At 42.2% G+C, this 20802-nt stretch overlaps 1 protein-coding gene across 1 annotated transcript in view; it reads right to left on the bottom strand.

The window, feature by feature from the left end:
* Window positions 1-20802, bottom strand: part of SWAP70 (switching B cell complex subunit SWAP70) — a 36117-nt gene that overhangs the window by 12751 nt on the left and 2564 nt on the right. The window contains exons 2-4 of the mRNA XM_071427959.1: window positions 14403-14543; window positions 9278-9451; window positions 1274-1501 (exon numbers count right to left, since the gene is read on the bottom strand). Of these exons, the coding sequence (XP_071284060.1) occupies window positions 1274-1501; window positions 9278-9451; window positions 14403-14543 (543 nt within the window). The remainder of the gene's footprint in view (window positions 1-1273; window positions 1502-9277; window positions 9452-14402; window positions 14544-20802) is intronic.

The raw sequence follows: 20802 nt of genomic DNA, 5'->3' as shown, positions 1-20802 counted from the left end.
TCCAAACTGCCCAGGAGGCACAGGGCCAAATCTTGACACAAACTATTTTTAAGTGTCAAGGAACCATTCAAAGGCACTCAGACATCCTTGAGAAAGAAGCCCAGGCACCAAGAGAGGAAAGAAAGGAGACACAAAACAAACCAAACAAACAAAAAAAGGTGTGGGGGAAGACACACAATGCACTATCAAAACCAAAAAGAAATCAGATTTTCTCACAAGTTTCAAGTAGGATTAAACTGACACTGGTTAATTTATTTTCATGGTACCAAACAGCAGAATGACTTCATTTTGCCCTCAACTGACTTTATGTGTGTGTGTGTCCCCAGCCCTCACCTCCAACAGGCAACCAGCAGTTAACAAAAATAGACTTTTGCATTGTTCTGTGGGTATTCTGAAAGAATTTCCTGTGCCAAGACCTTCTGATGGTTTCTTCAGAACAGCTTAGGAAAGCCTGCCAAGAAATCCTTAGTTTCTCTCCTCACCAAGAAATCAAAGATGAAAAAAATTCTCTTGTCAGGTAAAAGTCAATTTTAAAGAGCTGTCTAGGTAAACTCTGCTGTGACCCCTCAGGTCCCTGTGGTACTTCAAATTCCCATGAAAGAAATGCAGTTTTTAAAGGCATTCCTAAACTGATAATCCAGTCACTGGAAACCTGAAGGAAGAAGTTTGCTAAGAATACAAAGGCCAGCATGATTTCTGGAGTCTGAGTGCAGGTAAATGAGCTGTCAGTCATGTAGCCTGCTAAGCAGAACAAGAAGGGACAGCCCTCTGGAGCTCTTCCACACCTTTCTGCCCTGTTGAAGTGGGGCACTTGAGAAGCCAAAATACCCTGGTCCAGACCCCCTTGTTTAAATATAGAGGTTGTGCCCAGCACAGCTGCCTTTCCTACAGCATAACTGAAACTACAGAATAGCATTTCCAAGACTGAAGAGCTGTAAACAGAACTGAGAGCATGATGCAGCTATTTTGTGGACTAACAAGCAGCTGGTACTAGTGTAAAAAAGGTAATATTTCAAGTCAGAGCCCACTTTTTTCACTTTCTAAGAGCAAGCTCTCCCAAGAAGCAACTCATTCATAATACTGCTACAATTACAACAATCTGAATAGCAGCACAATTTCTTTTATAAAAATAAGCTCCCCTTACAGATAATTTACCTAATTTCCTCCTGCTCATCATTCAATAGGGTAAAAAAATTTGAGCACAAATTGAACACTTTCTAATTAAAGCAATAAACAAGTCTACTTTAGAACATTAGTTCTCTGTGGTTCTTACCTGCTTGAGTACATCTAGGATGAGCTCATTGAAGACCTCACTGATTGCCATGGACACTGTCTGCCTGTCCATTCCTTTACTGAACTGCCCGCTCCCGATGAGGTCGATCAGCTCCCACGCGGAGAGTCCCTCTCGACTGGTGTTGAGAGCAATCTTGTAATGGTCAAACTGCTCCTGCTGCCAGCCTGCTCCCATGGCTTCCGTGATCTTTTTCAGCAAATATTCAATCTGTGCAGAAACACAAGCAGAAATCCATCATTTGCAGGAAAACACATTTGCAAGTGTTTGAGAGCTATAAAGGAAGTTTCTCCAGAGACTCCCATTACAGTGAGTTTCCTATGCTCACATGTAGGCCCCCACACGTAGGTGGTTCAATTAACAAAGGTTTTAAACTCCTGTCTCAGCTGAACTCTTCGCTGCCAAGCCCATCCCTCAGTTACTCTCTTCACATGAAAACAAAGAATTGAACCTGACAGCCTCATTTAATATTTCAGATTCCTACAGAACACATGGGACCTTCCCTGCAATGCTTCCAAACTGTGAATGACTGAAGCGTGAGAAAGCAAGAAGTTTCAGAAAGTATTTTGCAAGCAGAAAGCAAACAAATAACAAAAAAATAAGAAAAGAAGGCTGTTTGGACTAGAAGTGAAATGAAAAATGACCAAGGTATGATCTACACCTGACCCCTCTTCTCTAGCTCTCAAGCACTCCATCCCTGGACACAATCCTGACAGTTGTATCAAAAGAAATAAAAGAAAAAATATTTCGCATCTGCTTTTGTTTCCTAAATAAATTCTCCTTGTCCTTTAATCTTTCATCACTCTGTAAGCATTACCATGCACAGGACAGTAACACCAGTCAAAACAAACAGAAGAATGAAAAAGAAGCAAAGAAGGCTAGGGCTCTTTAGTCTGGTTTTTTATGTTGGTTTTAAACTCATCAATGTTCATTTGCAGTATTTTAAAGTAAATCCATCTACAGTATCTACATCTGCAGTATTTTAAAGTAAACCCAGCTCTGAGGACATGCAAATGCTTTTAATGACTCTCTAAATGAAATAATAGGTGAGGGCCTTCCTGCTGCAGCTCAGAGTCACCTTTTGGCTGGTCTAATAGGCTTTTGAGTCCCTATGCAAGAGATTTGGGAGTACAAAGAAATTAAGGAGTGTTTCTGTCCCCCACACATTTCACCACAAGGACTCCCAGGCCTCAATATATGATGGCTGCTGTTTAGAGAAACAGTGCCTCCTCCAACAGGCACAGCCAAGTCCCTTCCTTTCCCCCATGTCTATGCTCAGGAAACACAAGTGTGCAGTAGCACAGTAAATCCCAAACCCACCCTGCAGAGGGATGTGCTTTTCCCACTATTTCAGCTCTTGGTGTCACAGCCCCTACTCCAGGGCATGTGGGTAATGCTGCAGAAAAAGGAGAAGCTGCAAAGCTGCTGCAGCACCGGGAGGAAAGTTCCTGCTCCTCTGAATGAGCTGGAGTACACACACCTCCAAGTTGTGCCTGTCACATCCTCCTCAAGTCTCTCTTAGGAGAAGACAGCCCAGCCAGGCACAGAATATGCTTCCAGAAATTGTAGAGAGCATTGTTTTTCAGGCCAGCCCTACCAAGTAAGACACTTCAGTAAGTTTTAGCTCCTCGTGCAGTTCTTAGTAGCAAAGATAGGGTCTAACAGAGGCCTCTGCAAAAGTGGCATTCAAATTCACAGCCTTTAAAATAAGCTTTGCTGATTTTCACTCTCCAAAATCCTTAAGTTAAAAAGACAATTCAAGGCTTTCAAGCATTGACTACCATAAATCCTCAGTATTCAGTTACTGGCAGGAAGCAGCTTACTTCCTACTCCAGACATGTTTTATAGAAAAAAAAAAACAACCCAAAAAAAGCCTTCACAGAGTGCAAAAACAGGAGCACTGAAAAGCTGTTTCAAACCTCCTAAAACCTTGATTTTTTCACCCACGTTCAAAACACATTCTGCCAGTCTGCTCATTCCCTTTGAGCAGCATCAGTTCTGAACTATGATCCTGAACTGGAAAGAAAGCTAAAATAACTCAGACTTAATTAGGTAGATGACATATCTGCCAAAATGCTACAAAATAATAGTCATTAAAAAAAAAGAAGAACTCCAACTATAAAATTCATTGTTCCAGAATTTTACCACCTCTTACACTGCTTGAGGCATGGCAACTTAAGGCCTCAAGTTCTCAAAGTCCTTTGGTTAATTATCTAAAAGTACCAGGTCTCACCTGCAGTCAATGGAACACACACACAAAGAGCACACCTGAATCAATTTTTTCCCATTTTTGCTCAAGCCATATAAATAAAATGTGGATCAAACTAATGGTCTGGAAATGATGCATTGCAGAACTCTTGGCTAGTACATGTTATCACAGAATACACTAAAAATAAGTCAACACATTGTTTCCTTTAGTGTCATTTGTACACTTTTAATCTTTTTTTGGTTCATAGATTAGATTTAACCATTTAAGTCTGTCAACCCCCATCTGCAAGTCACTTACATGACTACAAATATCCTACAACCTCACTAAAGTACATTAAATACTCATTATTTTAAACTACATTAACTCTTCTTAACTGAAAAATGACCTGTGCATGTTACAATACAATTTCTAAAATTTAAAAAAATTAAAGGTTTATCTCGAATTTAGTCACATACATGGCTAACCAAAGTTCCCAGAAAAGGTTTATCTGATCTATCTGCTCAACAGCAACAGTAACCTTTGCACAGTATGAATATGGAAGTATGAGGTAAATACAAAGAAATAAGTTGCAATAAGTGTGAAAGCAAATAGCAACCACCCATTAGGTGCTCAAATGAGGAACCCCTGAGAGCAAATGACATTTCCCCTCCTCCACAGAGACATGTCAACCCAGCAAATAACTGACAAATTAAGTCTCCTGTCTCAAACATAAACTACTCTTGTGGCTAAAAAGCAAAAGTGAAGTGATGTTTGCTGCTATTTTAACAGGGCCTTGCTTTCAGGTCAAAAATATGCAAAACACAGGTGCAAAAATACCAGGGAGTTGTTAACACTACATAAACCAGTAGGGACCCAGTGGCTCCACACTACCAAAACCAGCTTCCATCTCAAAATTTTCAGCCAGAATTTTGCCAAGACAAATCAAAAATAATAACAAAGAACAGAGCTCTAACATGAGTCTGTTTGGGAGCTTCTTTCAGAGGGCACTTTTTCCCCCCGCCATGTTTCAGTGCCTATTTGTTTTCCTCTTCCAGGTATTCCTGCTTCCATGGGGAATTAAGCATCATAGATTTTTCACAAATATTTCTGATACACGAGTAGGTCTCTTAGAATGAGAAAAATAATGCCAAGGAGGCCTTCATGCCCAGCAGAGCACAGCAGACAAGGCTATTCTGGTTCACACTATTCAAATAATGTTTGTGATATTAACAGAGCAGATGTTAAAAGTCTACTCACGTTGTCTAAAATTCTGTGGGAGTATATGTTACTGGGCCACAGCCATGAAAGCAGTCAGAACCCCTCTCACAGTCACCAACTCCTTTTCTTCATCCCATCAGAACATCACTTTTATGTAAAATATTTGTTTCTTCCTTTCCACCAGCAAAACTGTGTTCATTATCCAGCATAAGCCACTACCTTGTTTCTTTTTTTTAATATTGAATCAGTGTTAAGTGAAGTATAGTAAAGGTCAACTCAAGAAACAACCTGCTGTGTGAGCTGAAAACTATTTCATATTTCAACAGCCAAGGAAGAAGGCAGTGAAATGGGAAGAATGCCAAGTCTTCCTAACCAAGTGACTAAAAATCTTCCTAGCTACTGTCATCAACTTTTAGAGATCATGAGTCAATTAAAACCCCACACAAGCAGCTTTCATCCTCTTTATATCAGTTTCAATGTAATTTCTGAAGGGCCAAGGGTCAATTCCCAGTATTTCATTCACTCTTTCAGTTTCTGGTACTAGAATGCAGAACAAGGAAGCAAACATGGCCATAAAAACACACTCCAGAAGAATCACTACTGGATCAGATTCTCACCTCCCCAAGCTAAGAAAACATCACCTCATTTTGAGATGCACAAAAAGCCACACAAGGCTTATTCCTCTCAGGAGGATTAGAAATGCCATCTGTTAATAAATTTGAAGACTTTTGGTTAATTATCTAAAAGTACCAGGTCTCACCTGACCTCCTTAAATTGGACGACAAGTGAAAAATGACTGTACAAATCTTTCCTTGTGAAGCCAAAAGCAGCAAATGTGTTTGGCTTACTTGAAACTGACTGTGAACACTGGATTACAACACTGAGTATGCAGCTTGCAGCACGTGCCTCTCTGAGTTTCACCATGAAGAATGGCCCAGAAACACAACTAACCACACACCACAGCTCTCAGGCGATAAAGCATTCCCAAGGCTGCAGTCACATGTCCAGAAATAAGAAAGGGGAAGTGCTTGAAAACCTTTTTATAAAACAGAAAATGTCTGGTTAAAAATTACCAAGACACACAAATAAGTCTGTAACAACTAAGAGGTGACTTGTAAGGAAAGCTCATGACAAATAGAAATATTTCTCCTCTTATGAATTCAGTTCTCTCCACCTTTTTTCCTTCATTTTATCCATCTCATGGAAGAGGTAATGCCTGCAAGAGCTGAAGGAAACACACACTTGGATGTGTGCATCTCAGATGATCTAATGGAGAATCTGGCTGTGGGGAGGGGAAGGAGCTCCCAGCCAGTCCCTGCTTTCTGCCTTGGCACATGAGCACCTTTGCAAAATAGACATTGATGGATCTCTGCTCCTTCCCAGCTCTTCTGAGTGCTCTCAGCTGCCCACCAGTAGGCAGCAGAAGGAACACTGGAGTGCAAGGCTATTCCCAGCTGTGCCCAGTGCTCCCTGTAGCCACCAGCTCCTGTCCCTGTGTCACCTGAGTTCTCCCCGTAACACAGAGGGATCCTCTCAAGCTTGAAGTCACACTCCAGAACTGCACATCCCAACCCAATCCCTTCCCCACACTGGTTTTACAAACCTTATCTCTCTCAAGTGCAGGGCTGGCATCCCTCCTTCCAGGGCAGGTGAGGAGCACAGGCCAGTCATGGCCTCTGGCTTTCAGCCTGGCCTCTGCTGAACAAGCAGCATCTGGCCCTTGCATCACCTCTCCACTGCTTTCAGATTCTCTCCTCACCTTGCTCTGCCTAAAGCTCTTCTCAGCCTGCATCTCTGAATCCTTTCCAAAGCAGCTTCTTTTCCTTTCTCTGGATGAGCTGCAGCCATTTGCTGCCCATTGAACCCTTGGGTAGGGAATCAAGACTTACACTTTGTAGCTGGGGGTAACACCCTGCCACATTCAGCTGCCTAAAAGGAAAGGGCCAGCACAGCAGCACCAGGGCAAAAGTACATGACATGGGCAAGAAGGAAAGACAGTGACTTCAGTAGTTAGTCAGCACAGTGCAAATAAAGTGAAACTGCACTCAAGCAGTGGGCTTTTCCAGATATGAGATCTATGAAGTGACAGCAGAAACCACTTATCTCATTTTAAAAATTGCAAAAAGAAAAAAAAAAAAAGAAAAAAGAGGAAATTCAGACTCCCAAGCTCCCAAGCATGTCTCAAAGAGCAGCTGCTCCACATGAAGTTGTGTTAATACATTAAATGGAGACCAAAGTCTTGTAATTTTCAACAGAGGATGCAAAAATCTTCAAGGGATCACCCTTCCAAACTGAAAGCATGTGGCAAGTATCTCAGTTACTTATAAAGTGGAAAAGAAACAAACAAACAAAACAAAAAACCAAAAACAAACAAACAAGAAAAAAAAACACAAAAAAACACCCAAAAACCAAAAAACAACCAAAAAAAACCATACAAAAAAACCAAAACAAAAGCCAACAAGTGGAAGGGAGGGAGGAGGGGGAACAGCTGGATCCCACACAAACTGCTGGATCTCTGAACCAGAACTGCAGTGGATGGTGTGTTGCAATATTTTCAGCCAAGGATTAGAGCAGGGCAGGGCAGGAGAGCCTGCTCCCTGGGTGGGAAGTGTAGCCACACATGAGAGGTTTACACTGCTCTCAGCAAAACATCAACAGCACAAACAGCAGGGCTTCCATCCCCCTCCTCCTCTCCTTCACTTTGTAAAAATCCCCTCACTGTACACATGACCTGCAAGGCATTTTGTAAAAAAACATCTGAGAAAAATCAAAACTGGCTGAAACTGAGACTTTGCATTTTTATTTTGGGAATTTTGTGCAGAGAGTAGATGAGCAAATGGGAAATTTTCCAGAAGTACAGAGAACCTGATGCAGGACCAGTGCAAAGCAGAAAGGAGTGTGTTCAACAGGCAGCATTCCTCCAGTGGCTGATTACATTACCTGTGTGGTCTGAGGGAAGGTGGAGTGAATACAGGCATTGTATAGGATAAGAACAGAGCAGCCTTTCTTTGTCAGTCAGGCTCTGTAAGCTTTCTTTAAACAAATTGCACAATTTAAATCTTACTGTCATCGAGGAGATGCAGACACAGATCCACAATCAGAATTTTTTTAACAATCCAAGTAGAAGAGCAGTACAGGTTAACCTGGACATTAAGGATGGGAAGGAAAGCAAACAACAGCACATAGGAAATCTGGAAATCAGGAAATTGTCAGCTCAGTGCTGACTCTGCAGCACATCTGCCAATGCTCAGACATGTTGCCATTACCTGGCAGCAGCCACAGAAGGCAGCACCAATCTGGGGCTTCCTTGGTGGAGAAGGAGTGGGGAGCAACACCCCAGAGCTGGCAGGGCTGAAGCTTTTAACCATGCCAGCAATTCAGGAGATGTGAAATGTCTGCCCACAGGTAAGCCAGGCTGCACAGCAGGACACACTGACAAACCAGAGATGTGGATTTCAGTCCCAGTTTTGGCATTTTTAGTAGCTCTGACCTACCAAGCCAAATATAGCACCACTAAGAAAGGAGCTGTCTTAGCTTTTATAAGCATGATTCCTGTTTCCCAGAACCAACAGAAACAAATGGGATAGCAAGCAAGAAGACTGTCTCATTTCTCATGGGAATACAGCATGCCAGGCATGGCCCAGTCTGGCAAAATCAGAAATGTGCAGAGTGAAAGTGTTCTGCTAAAAAGTGAGTCAGAAAGCAAAACTGAAGAGTTTATTTTGATAGGAGAGCTATCTGTACTTGAGGGTTTGGCACAACACCTTGGAGTCCAACAGTTATGTTGTGAGTGGCATGTTAACCAGACTGTTTTGGTCCCTGGCTGTTCAACAACTTGCAAATATTTATTATTCCATCCCTCCAGTGCTGAACTGCAAACCACTGGGATTTGCATACACAGTTTTGCAAGGGATTATTTATGCCAACAGTTCTGATCTTTCTGCTTCTTTCCCCACCCATCCCAAAGGGGAGAATAGTGGAGATACCAAAATCTTGCTTGAGGGTTAAAATACCTATTTGAGTGCTGCCAATACTTGTTCATGAACTGCAAGAATAAAGAGATCTCTCTGGTGTTATTCCTTCAGACATTTCAAGCAAGAGTGTTCAGGGGCTGGTTGGTTTTATCAGAAACAGACACCACCATAAAATTTTGTATTGTCCTTTCCATCAGGAGGGTGACATAAGACTGAAGACACACCTTGCAAGTCACAATAACACAGAACATGAGGACATTTTTTTTCAGAATCACATGGACCTTGTAAAATTGTAACCACCTATAAGTAAGTGCAGTGATTAAAGATCACATCCATGCATGTCCTGTTTATCCTGTTTAGTCCAGGCTGCTTAAATGACAGACACACAGAGCTATCAATATCTCAAGTATCCTGTGGAAATCCCCATATATCCACCCTGGAAGACAGAGAAATGCATCCAAGGCCTTACAATACTAAAAGAGGGGAATAAAATTTTTAAATTAAACAATATTTCCTCTTAAATCTCTAGAGAGTACCACACTTAACACAGTTCAACTGAGATATTAGGCAAACTGGAGTTAAAGAGCTTAAGTTTTTGTTTCTTACCTCCTCAGGTACAATGATTAAAGGGTATTTGTCCTCTGACAAGAAGTTAAAAATAACCCACACTTTAAATGCATCTTCATCACTAATCAGCAAAGGACTTTTAGAGAGGTTCTTTTTAGCACAGAGAGTCCAGCACATCCTGTTGAATTCAACTTTGTCAAAGTTCCCTTGAACCTAAAGAGAAGAAATTGAAGAACAACAAAGAAATTGATATGTATGAATGGCATAGAATAGCAGATAGACAATGTTTATCAGGTTTCATCATACAAAAAGCAGAAAGAAAATTGCAGTTTGCACAAAACACCAAGGCCCAAAAAGAGCACTGTAACAACCTAGTCTGACTTCCTGCATGGGGTAAAATAAGGATTTCCTCCTAGCAAAACTGACATCCAGCCTCCAATTTCTGGTTGAGTTAATTACACTCTGACTCCATGGAAAAGAGGCTACAGTGCACTCTGTGTTTCCTCTAGCACATCAGCTTCCAAACCATCTCCAGAACCCAGTTCCAGCTGCCATCCTATTGCACTGACTTACTGAGATGATTTTATATAGCAAATTTGGAAACCAGCATAGCCAAATCCACATGTGGATATGCTAAAAGCAATATTGGAGCAACAACTGGGAAGGACCCTTAGTATGTTTTTTACTTCACATTACTCTAACTCTTGAAGAGTATTCATAAACACAAAATAATTTTTTCCTCAAATGCTAATGCACTTAAAATCTCTGTTTTTTCTCAAGCTTGCAAACTTTCACCTCATTGATACAAAAATCCCTCTTGTTTTCATTATCCTTTATCATATCTAGCAGCTGCATCTACAGATCTGTGAATTATTTATACAGGTAAGAGCTCTAATTTACTGTTTTGTTTTCAAATCCTTGTTTAAGTTATACATTATACCTATTTATTATCTCCCTATAACTTAGCAACGCTATTTCTTTACCAATGTGTTACTGATTAAGGCATGTTTGGCACAGTAATGGAAGCCCCTTTGAGATTTTAGAAAACACATCTAAGGAACAGGTTCTTGTACCTCTTGTGGTAGTGAGACCAGTAATGGTCAGTGGTTTTTTTTTAAAGATAAGCCAAACCACAGATCTCAGGTGCTTGAAGAGCACCAATGCAAACTGTCTGATTTCCTGCCCAGTCTGGCAAGCAGTCAAATACAGTGACCACAGCACACTGGCTCAGTCAGTGGCAGACATGGAAGTTGATGAACTGATGTGGGTGCAGGGGAAAAAGAGGGGAAAAACGATTAAAAAAAAAAAAAACCAAAAGCAAACAAGAAACCAACCTGATGACAAGAATAGTCTCCAGGCATAAGAGTGAGGCTATCAAAAAAATCATAGAGTTTGCATGAGGCTGCAGCTGTCCTTTGAATGAGGTGGCAGCTGTATGAGCCAGAGCTGCTCCAGCCACAAGCTCAGCATCTGTCTTGCTTGCACAAGAAACACAGATCTTGAATGAAACATCAGCTGAATGAACAAACACCCTCTGGATGAAGGGACCAAAGTCAGGATTCCTTCACCTCTGTTCTATTCACCAGCACTTCCCTCCTTGGCTACTCTTGCCTGTGCTTTTTCTGTGTCCTCTCCACCCTGCCCAATGAACCAGGACTTCTCTTCTGGAAGTGTTTTTCCCACCCTGACAGTGAGCAGTTCCACCTTGGAAATGTCCTGGTGGTGCACAGGTTCTGCTACCACAGCAAAGCAGGAGTGCAGCCCCTCAGACACTCCTGTCACAGCCCAGGTCACCTGCAGCACGTCCCTGCCACCAGGACTGTGCACCAGTTGAGCAGGAGGTTTCAGAACCATCTTACCACAGGGGAAGAGGTCCCACAGTGCAGCAATCCCACTTTAGACATGAAAGCCCTTTTTTCAGAATCCAGATTTGGTTCTGAGACAGACTTTGTGGGGCCCACGTGTCGTCCAGAACATAGACACTGTTTAGGAATTATTCAGGACAATAATTACATCAGCACATAAGCCCTGGCTCTCCAAAATAACAAAAATATAGCAAGCATTGCTAGTCTAACTTGCATTCATGAAGTTGCCTGGAAGATGAGATAACCTAAGGTTTGAACAATGCCTCCCCTCACCAGGACTCTTCCCTGCTCTGAATAAGGCCTGCTGTAAAATGGCACCACTGCCATCACTGAAAGGGAAACATTTCCATTTGGTATTTAAAGACAGACATTGTAAATAACAGAACATGCTAAAATATGGTTAAGGAACCAAGTGAAACAAATTATGAAGACACTATACGGGCAAATCACAGCTCCCTCCTCAGAACAAGACAGGTTTTGTTTCTGATGCAAGAAAATTCTAGATAGATGTATCTGCTGAGTAACAAGATGCATAACACTGGAAATCTTCAATCAGACAATACTAATTACTGCAATAATTTACTGAAATTACCTATGTGAATAAAGGAAATTATTTGTAGCAAATGTACCTCATTTAACTACCTTGTCTTTCTTCACAATTGTCCCTTTCTTGATGATTCCTTGGTTCTATATAATAAAGCTTTATTGCAGGATAAGTTAGCACCAAAAAAAATAGAAAAAGTTACAACTGCATTTAAGAGTACAACACAAGTTATTTCCAAAGGTTACAAAGTCCTCTCAATAATTTTCTAAGTCACAGCTATATAACTATTTTAAAAGAAATTTAAGAAATCATCCATAAAATATTTATGAATGTCTTAAAGCAAAATATCTTAAGATCAAAAAACCTTTCTTGAGCCACTGGCTCTTGCTTGAATCAATTAACTCACTGTAAGATGCACGACTGGAAATTGAGAACTTCCTGTGTATCTGGGGTATAAAGCATCACTCCTTTTTTAGTAGCTTTGCTTACTAGAATATACTAACAGCAATTTTTCTACAATCACCCCATCTAAAATAACAGATTACGCCTTGGAAAAATAAAGAAGGAGTTTCTTGTTTGCTTTTTTGTTTGTTTGTTTTAAACAAAGGAGACATGCAATGAATCAGTGACTTCATCCCACTGCATGTTGTCTTTTGGCACTGATTAAACTCATCTCTAAAAGAAGTCACAGACAAGATTTTTCCTGTCCAAAAAGACAGCCTTCTGTCCAAACAACTTCACTAATTTTCTTATTTACAAGCATTCAGTCAAGATCAAATAACATCAAGTTATAGATAATTTAATCCTTTTCCTTAACACTTCAATCTTTTAAGATTAACTGATGATATGGATATATCAGGCAATCACTGGAAGCCAGATCAGTATATGAATAAAACAAAACAAAAAATTATACATAGTCATGTCCTTCCCTTTCATACCTACTTACTTACATAGCCAGGTCTGTAATTTTAATATAAAAGTGTCACTTAAATGCCATTTTGCTCTTCATTTCCATAACTATTCTCCCTAGAAACACTCTTTAACAATAAAGCATTTTTATATTTGAAAAAGCCATACACATCTCTTTTGGGTTTTCTTTACTTAATGGCTTGCTACTGTCTACAAAGAGTATTAACCCACTGTGGTTCAGCCTCTCCCACTGTAATCCTGTGGTCAAAATAAACTAAGGCCTTTTCTTTTATCCCAGAATTTGGGGAAAAAGACTGCTTGGTCTCCACAGGATCTCAGACAGCCAAGATGAAGCAGAAAGGCTATCACAACTTCTTAGGGACAAAGTAGGATTCTTCAGCATCAAACAACCAAGACATTAAAGAGTTACCTCTACCTGTATTAGAGGCCAACCACTCCCACACATCAAACAGGACACTCTTGGCCTGTCTCTCACACTCTTTGGGTGGGAGAGAACACAGACTAGAGAGGCAGAGAAGCTGATAAACTAGATAGAAGCTGATAAGCCAGACATAAACTGCCAGACTGCATTATATATATCCCATTCTCCACCACTATTAAATAGAGGAGCAGAAATCAGCAAATGGGGCTGAGGAATTTGCACCATCTGCAATTGCTGCACTGGACTTCTCGGCAGTATGTCAGCTCAGGACTTCTTCACATAACGAAACAGAGCAAACAGCTCTGTATCTCTGCAGCCACAACATCAAAGTTTGAAGGTTTCTGGCGCTGGCCCTCAAGTGTACAAGAAATCAGTGGTGTTGAAGCTGATGTTTCCACCATCACGTGAGCTGCTTCTGCTACCCAGCCCAGTACGTGAACAGAAGACAGAAAAAAAGCAGGAAGATCTTTGTTTGGGGCTTCCTAACTTTCCATCCCAGTGACCACCTACTTTACAACATGATGGAGAGGAGAGGGAGAGCCCTGCTGGCTTTCCAGAGTTTCTCCTGAAACAAGGCACAACAGAAGACTGAATAATGCTCTGACATGAAAGGAAAAGAACTTGCAAGACATTCACAACACGCCCTAATGTCACCCACTGTAACCTTCTGAAGGGATCTACTTATTAAAGTACTTGGTGACAAACAGTGAAGATATTTTGATATTTTTACCCTTTCTGTTTGCAAAGGAGTGTGTGACAATATTCTGTTGTAGCTGCAGTATAAAGTGGGACAAGCTACAGCTCCCAGACACTTTCAGATAAATTCAGGCTGAGGTGCTTTATTGTCACAGCATATGTCACAGTAGAGACAGCCACAATACACAGAGTATCACTGCACAATTTCAGAGGGCTGGAAGCCTCTGCCCTTCTTGTTCTTCAGCCCAACCTTTCATACCCCTCATGTTGATGCACTGCACCTGTGTGCCCTCTGTTCCCTTTGGGGATTGGTCAGTAACACCTCAGCACTCCATGGCTCATCACCTCCAACACTGCTCACCTGCTTCTCACAGCTGCAGCCCATTGGGGATGGGGCTCGGCCACAGCCCCACTCCCAATTCCTACAAACTGTGTGCCTACTCTTTATTAATATGAGCACAGTTCTGCATGACCACAGCTTAGGCGAGGGCCAGATGTAACAGGAAATACAAGATGTGGAGAGCAGTGCACTCTTCTATTTTTAGGCACAGGCTCCCCAGAGTAGCCACGCCATGAGGACCCACAGACACACTCCCAACCAGTGTTTCCACACCAGCAGCAGCCTCCTGCAGGCACCAGTCACCACAAAGACACTCTAACAACAAAAGCTGATACAGGAAGCACAGAATATGAGAATTCAAAACTTACCTTTTCCAAGATGAATTTGTTTAGATAAGGCATATAACCCTGATTGGAAACTGGTCCTTCGTCATCGTCCCTAAAGTGCTCTTCCAAGGCCACTGGATCATGGGGAACGTTTAACACTGTGCACAAGTTGTGAGACAGGACCTAAGGACAAAAGATAAACCAGTGACACTGCTGTCAGCCTTAACCATGGTGTGCTCCCTCCAGAGCAGACCTGTGACTCCAAAACCATGTGCAAAGTGATACTTTGATGTCACCACAAGTTCTGCCCCACAAAGTTTTGCAAAACATAACCAAAAAATCCTCACTTGATGGTTTCAGAGAGTTGATTGTTACAGAAGCAATGTGAGCACAGAGAGGTCCAGCCCTAGAGAGCTACAAATGCAGCTACACAAGCTCCCCTTTGTACATATATCCCCATGCAGCTGAAAACCAGGAGAGGCATGCAGGAACACCAGAATAATATTTTAGAGTGAAGTCAGATAGCTATCAAAACAACCACAATCACCTAGCCTTTGAAACTATAAATATTTATATCTAGTGAAAATGAGTAACAAAGAAAACAATTTAATATGTAGCTTTAGTTTACAAAGAAAAGACTATTCAGATTAAAGCATTAACTATGGATTTCTCTCATCTGCTTGCTTTTGGGCTGCTTCTCAACATTGACCCCATGGTTCAGCTGCAAAGGAAAGTAATGTTACAGAAAGAGGAAGGGTTTAGGTGTGCTTCTCAAATTTTTATTTTAAAAAGCTATTTGCATGAAGTATGTCACGAACCTGACACCCACTAACACTCATGTCTGTTCTTGAGAAATGACCTTCAAGAAGAGACTACACACTTGACTAATTTTAAGGAAGTACTGAATTACTAAAAACAAACTAGCCAGCCCATCTCAAGTTCTTCAGCCCGAGCTGAGCTTTGCAAGCACAGACCAACACCTCAGTACCAACAGGAAGGCAGAGTCTGGGCAGGAGCAACTCCTGTGCCACCAGCACTTCCCGAAAAACAGCAAAGCACCATCCCTCCCCCTGGCTGTTCACACTGTCTGGGGTCAGGTCAGACCTGTAACAGGCTGCCCACATCACCCTTTGGCATGATGCAGAGCTGAGCCTCTGAAGATGATGTACCACCAACATGGGCTGGGTTAAGGATTTAGTATTACATGCCACGGTTTGCGTGGGAAAAAATGTAAAAAAGGCAAAAAAATACAGCTAAAAAAAGTTATACAAAGGTAAAACAGATCACATCTTTTCAAAAGGTATGCTGCCAGTGCTATTATTTTTTTTTAAATCGACAACTACATGGGACAAAGTGCAACTGAATTTTGTGGATTTTATATAGAATTTTTAAAAAGAGACCAAAATGATGCAAAGAGAAAACAGAAAAAAAACAAAAACCAAATGTGCAGAAAACTTATAAGCATGCCTATTATGCCTATTTAGGTGAGTAGACACAAAAGATGGTCAAAGATGAAGTAGTTGTAAAAGAAGAAGTGAAAGTCTGAAGTCGTCAAAGCCTAGGAAATCAAACCAAAGCTACACACATAAAATGTCTGGGCTTTTCCCCACCCACCTACCACCAAGAAAGAAGAAAATGTACATTTACTATTCTGATGCATGATAAGGAGACAGCAGAATCCCTGTGTTAGTTAGCAGAAAATATTACAAAGATAGCCCAAAATGTATATTGACTTCAGAGGAGAATTCCTCTCTACATACCTCCGAAGTTAAACTTGCTTTCAGAAAAGAAGACATTTCCATGAGAAATACATATTTTCACAGATGTATGCTAACACTAAGGCATTAGAGCTAAGAAGGCCTAGAAATTTTTTAAGAGTTAAACAACAGCATCAGCCATAGCACAACAAAAGCTGCACTTCCCAAAGCAGCAAAAGAGAATTTAGAAGTTATCACATTTCACAGCACTCTCCATCAATAGTATATTTCACTTCAATCCATCCTTGTCTCCAACCAGATCAAGAATTTGAGTCCATGTGATTTACATATGGGGTTGGGGGAATGTACTATCACGTGTGCTTCCCCTTCTATTTAAGGCTTCTGCTGTTATTTATAGAAGCTTGAGGGATTCTTGAATTTCTGAGAGAGAGAGATGATTACTGTTTTCCAACCACACTGGAGTTGCTAATACTATAACTAAAAAAATACTCAGCTAATAAAAATATTCTGAAAGCATGACTGATTTCAGCCTACTACCAAAGTAAATTAAAAAGTCTTGATAAAATACTTTCTTATCGTGTGCTTTCTACATATTTGTCTTCCTTTTTTTGGTGTTCTTGCTGTGCTTGGGCTGTCAGAAACCTAGGTGCTTTCCACATCAAGTGACCAACTTACCAGGAAAGAATTCCACTTTCAATGATTTTCTAAGATCTGCTTTATCTGTGATCTCTCTGGTGCCCAGGGCCCTTTTCATAACTCAGGAAATTCCTCGGCGCCTGCCAAAGCTGCTGTTCTCAAACACGGCCAAGCGCCAGCTGAATTCTTCACGTGCAGGGTAAGCCAGAAAAGTTCTGCCCTGAAGTCTCCTTTGGTTTGGTTTTGTTCTCTCAAATCACATTATCTGGACCTGAAGATACTCTATGTTAATTAACAATTTCTAAAAACCCCAACAAGTAGCTGAGCACTAGACTAATTGGGGCACAAAAGAATCATCTTGCCTTGCAGAAGCTACATCAACCATGAGGAAGTTTTGCAGCAGTCAGGATTATTCCCCCAGTGCCCACAGGGTTGCTAGGCAGCTTTCTCCTTCCGCATTTATCATGCTCTGGATGCCACATTTAACAATTTACCTTCGTGCCAAAGCCAGCTCCTGCCCCAGCCCACACACTCATCTCTGCTGCAGCACATGGGCACGGTGGGGTCCCCAAGCTGGGGTCTGAGACAGCACAGGCAGCCTGCAGGGGGTTCATGACACCACTGCACTCCAGGTATAACAACTCCTTCACTTTCCCTTGGAAGTTTTTAAGAAGGATGCCTGGTGGCATCCCATCTTTCCCTGGGAACACTGAAGGTGTTCTGTTCCAAATACAAATACAAGCAAGCTGTCATCACAGACTTTGGATTTACTTTATTATGTCATGTTTCATGCTGCTTTACCTTCAGGTCTACTCTGCCAGAGCTGCTCCTCTCTTGAGTTCCCATTTTCCAAAACTTTCAGTGCGTGTTGAATTGTTACCATCTGAGTAGTTTCATTTAACCATGTCCCATACAAGTGATCTGCATTTCTACAGGGAGAGGGAGGATCTGACTACTTACTGCTCAGTGACAAAAATTTGGCCCAGATGACAGTGGGAGCCTTACCAGGGCAGACTAATCCTGCAGCAGCCATTGTCAGCTTCTTGGTAGTTTTCTCTTTTTCTTTTCCATCTTTCAGGGGGGTCCGCCCATTCCCTGTCTCTTTTTCAGATTTTAAAATGTTGGCATCCCAGATCCCAACAGCTCCATTCGGTGGCTTTGTGTGAATTCATTCCAAGACATTCTTGGCTCATCTCTCCCTAACATCCATGTCAGCAGCCAGCCAGCCAGCCAAAATAAGGCTACTCACAAGTACTTTCCCTTTTTCTTTTATGACCAGTGTTAAAAGTAGCATCATGTAAGCCCCTCATCACAAGCACCAGGTCTTTTCATCCAGGGTACACCGAACACACACCACATCCTGCATCACCACACCCCCAAGGTCCAGCTTCCTTATCCACTCAGGTAGCACATACCCCATGTGGAGCCTCATTATTCAACATCAGGGTTTCTGCAGCAGCCTCTTTCCCAGCTGGATGAGTGTATTCCAGCCCAGGTTCCTGACACTTGTGTCCTTCACCCACACAGCTCCTTTCACCACTGGGCGCTTGGACATCCCTCATCACCATTTTCAGCAACCTCACCCCTCCTTCTGCCCTCATTATCTGCACAATCCCCCTTGGCCTCCAGTCACATCCTGGGGTCAACCTGAATCTGCCTAAGGAGTCACGGCCTTTCTGTCCTGGGGCTCCCAGCCCTTAGGAAGAGCTCCTTGTAAACATACTCCAGGTACTGCAACTTCCTTCTACATCTTCCCTGACAAAAGAGAATCACAGAATCCATTAGGCTGAAAAAGACCTTTGAGATCATCAAGCCCACCCTATGACAGAACACCACCACATCAACCATGGCACTGAGTGCCACATCCAGTCTTTCTTTAGACACCTCCAGAGACTCCATCACCTCCCTGGGCAGCCCATTCCAATATCTAATCAGCCCCTCTGTGAGAAGATTCTTCCTAATGCCCAACCTGAACCTCCTGTGGTGCAGCTTAAGTTTTTGTTCTCTTGCTGGTTGCCTGGATGAAAAGACCAATCCCCACCTGGCTACAAGCTCTCTTCAGGCAGGTGTAGAGTTGTAAGGTCACTGCTGAGCCTCCTTTTCTCCAGGCTAACATGCCCAGCTCCCTCAGCTGCTTCTCACAGGACTTGTGCTCCAGACACTTCACCACCTTTGCTGTCCCTCTCTGCACTTGCTCCAGCACCTCAATGTCCTTCCTAAACTGAGGGGCCCAGAACTGGACACAGCACTCGAGGTGTGGCCTCACCATGCCCAGTACAGGGGACAATCCCCGCCCTGCTCTTGCTGGCCACACCATTGCTGAGCCAGGCCAGGATGCCACTGCTGCCTTGGCCACCTGGCACAGGCTGGCTCAAGGTTAAACAGGCTGCTGATCCACTGGGAGCTGCTCCTCTCAAGCACAGCCTCATGGCCCTGTCATTTCCTCGTGCTCCCCGTTTTAGTCTACAGGCAGCCTGGGCTTCCCTGGCACAACATCATGCCTCCCTCACACCTCACCGACAGCACGGCTCACGGTTACCCTAACTCACACACTGTGAGCCCTGCTGACAGCCCCAGAGCAGGACCCTGTCCCTGAGTCACAGTGAGTAATTTCCTACTGCCCTGCACCACTGCACAAAGCCGATTGTCCAACGGGGTCCTGCCCACTCAGCCAGGCTCCCACCCTGCCCCTGCCTCACTGCATTGTTCAAGGTCTTCCTCTGTGCTCAGACCACCCCTCTCACCCCTGATTACACCATTCTTCCTCTTCCCACAGGCCAACTTCTCATCTAGGGGAAAAGCAAAGGCAAGGGGTACAACAAGCCTGTAACACTCCAGAAATGAGAACAGACCGGTATGGATTTTCTAAGCCTGACAAGTAGTTTTGGTCACCCAAAGTTATAATACAGGCCTGAGCGAGACAGTATTTGCTCATGTGGCTCACCATCCACTTTCTGCAGATAGCACCCCGGAGTCCAAGACCCCAAGACTAAGAAAATAAACCCCAATGCAGCATGGAAAACAAGAACACCAAAACAAACCCACCGCCTAAGCAGAGACAAGTCACAAAGCAACAAGTGGAAGAGCTGCCAGAGAGGGTTTAAAAACTAATTGGTGGATTTTTCCAAGATCCAATCATACACACACAGACTACAAGCAATTTTGCTGGCTGTCAAGTGGAACTGTATTTGAAATTACAGTGTTTCAAGATCCAGATGAAATGTGGATTTAATGCTGATACTTAAGAGAAACTTCTAAAACAAGTTAATTTTAAAATTGTAGGTTGTAAGAAAGATGAAATTGAATTTAAGTGTAGAAAAGGAAGTAATTTGGATGTAGCTTGTGCTGGAATCACAGGAGCAGCTGTAACTGTGTACACAGAACTTACACCTGAGCCTTGCTGTATCAGTGTTTGAACATGCCAAAAAACACACTGGCAGAACAATGACTGTGTCCAGCTTTAAAGCTGTAATTTAAGAACAGAATACACAAATGTTTCTGCTGATGTAGAAAAAAAAGACTTAAGAGCTGCAGCCAACATAACAGTATAACTTCTGAAGACTACCAGTTGAAAAAAAAAAAAAGTAGAAAAACCCAAACAAACAAAAAAAAATCAGTGCATACTGGAAGAAGACAATATTCAAAATTACACTAAGAACTGATTTGACTGTCTCCTCTCTCAGCAGCTCAGAACATATACAGAAGATACAAATGGATAAAAGACATCTCATTACATCCTTACTATTCCAAGCAAGTCTCATTTTTGCCCTCAAGCATTTGCTGTTTCTCCAGACTCCAAAACAGACCAAACTGACTCACCTCTATCCATCTGCTCTAGATCTACTGAAAACAAATGTGTGACGCAAACCCTTTGCAGTAGGGCCTCAACTACAGAACACACACACACATATTTATTTTTCTCATAGTATTTAATTATTTATTTTTATGGAAGGTTCAAAGGTCACTTCTAGGCAGAGTAACTAAAAATCACTTCCTTTAACAACCAAACGTATTATCCTTAGGAATTTCTCTGAAATGTGATGGCACCACCTTATACTGGATTACAGAAACCCACAGCCAGTAGGTTT

This window comes from Agelaius tricolor, unplaced genomic scaffold (assembly GCF_023055355.1).
Source record: "Agelaius tricolor isolate 1412-34295 unplaced genomic scaffold, bAgeTri1.0.p SCAF_5, whole genome shotgun sequence".
Taxonomy (NCBI): domain Eukaryota; kingdom Metazoa; phylum Chordata; class Aves; order Passeriformes; family Icteridae; genus Agelaius; species Agelaius tricolor.
Note: the sequence above shows the minus strand (reverse complement) of the source record. Positions and strands in the feature narration are given on the sequence as shown.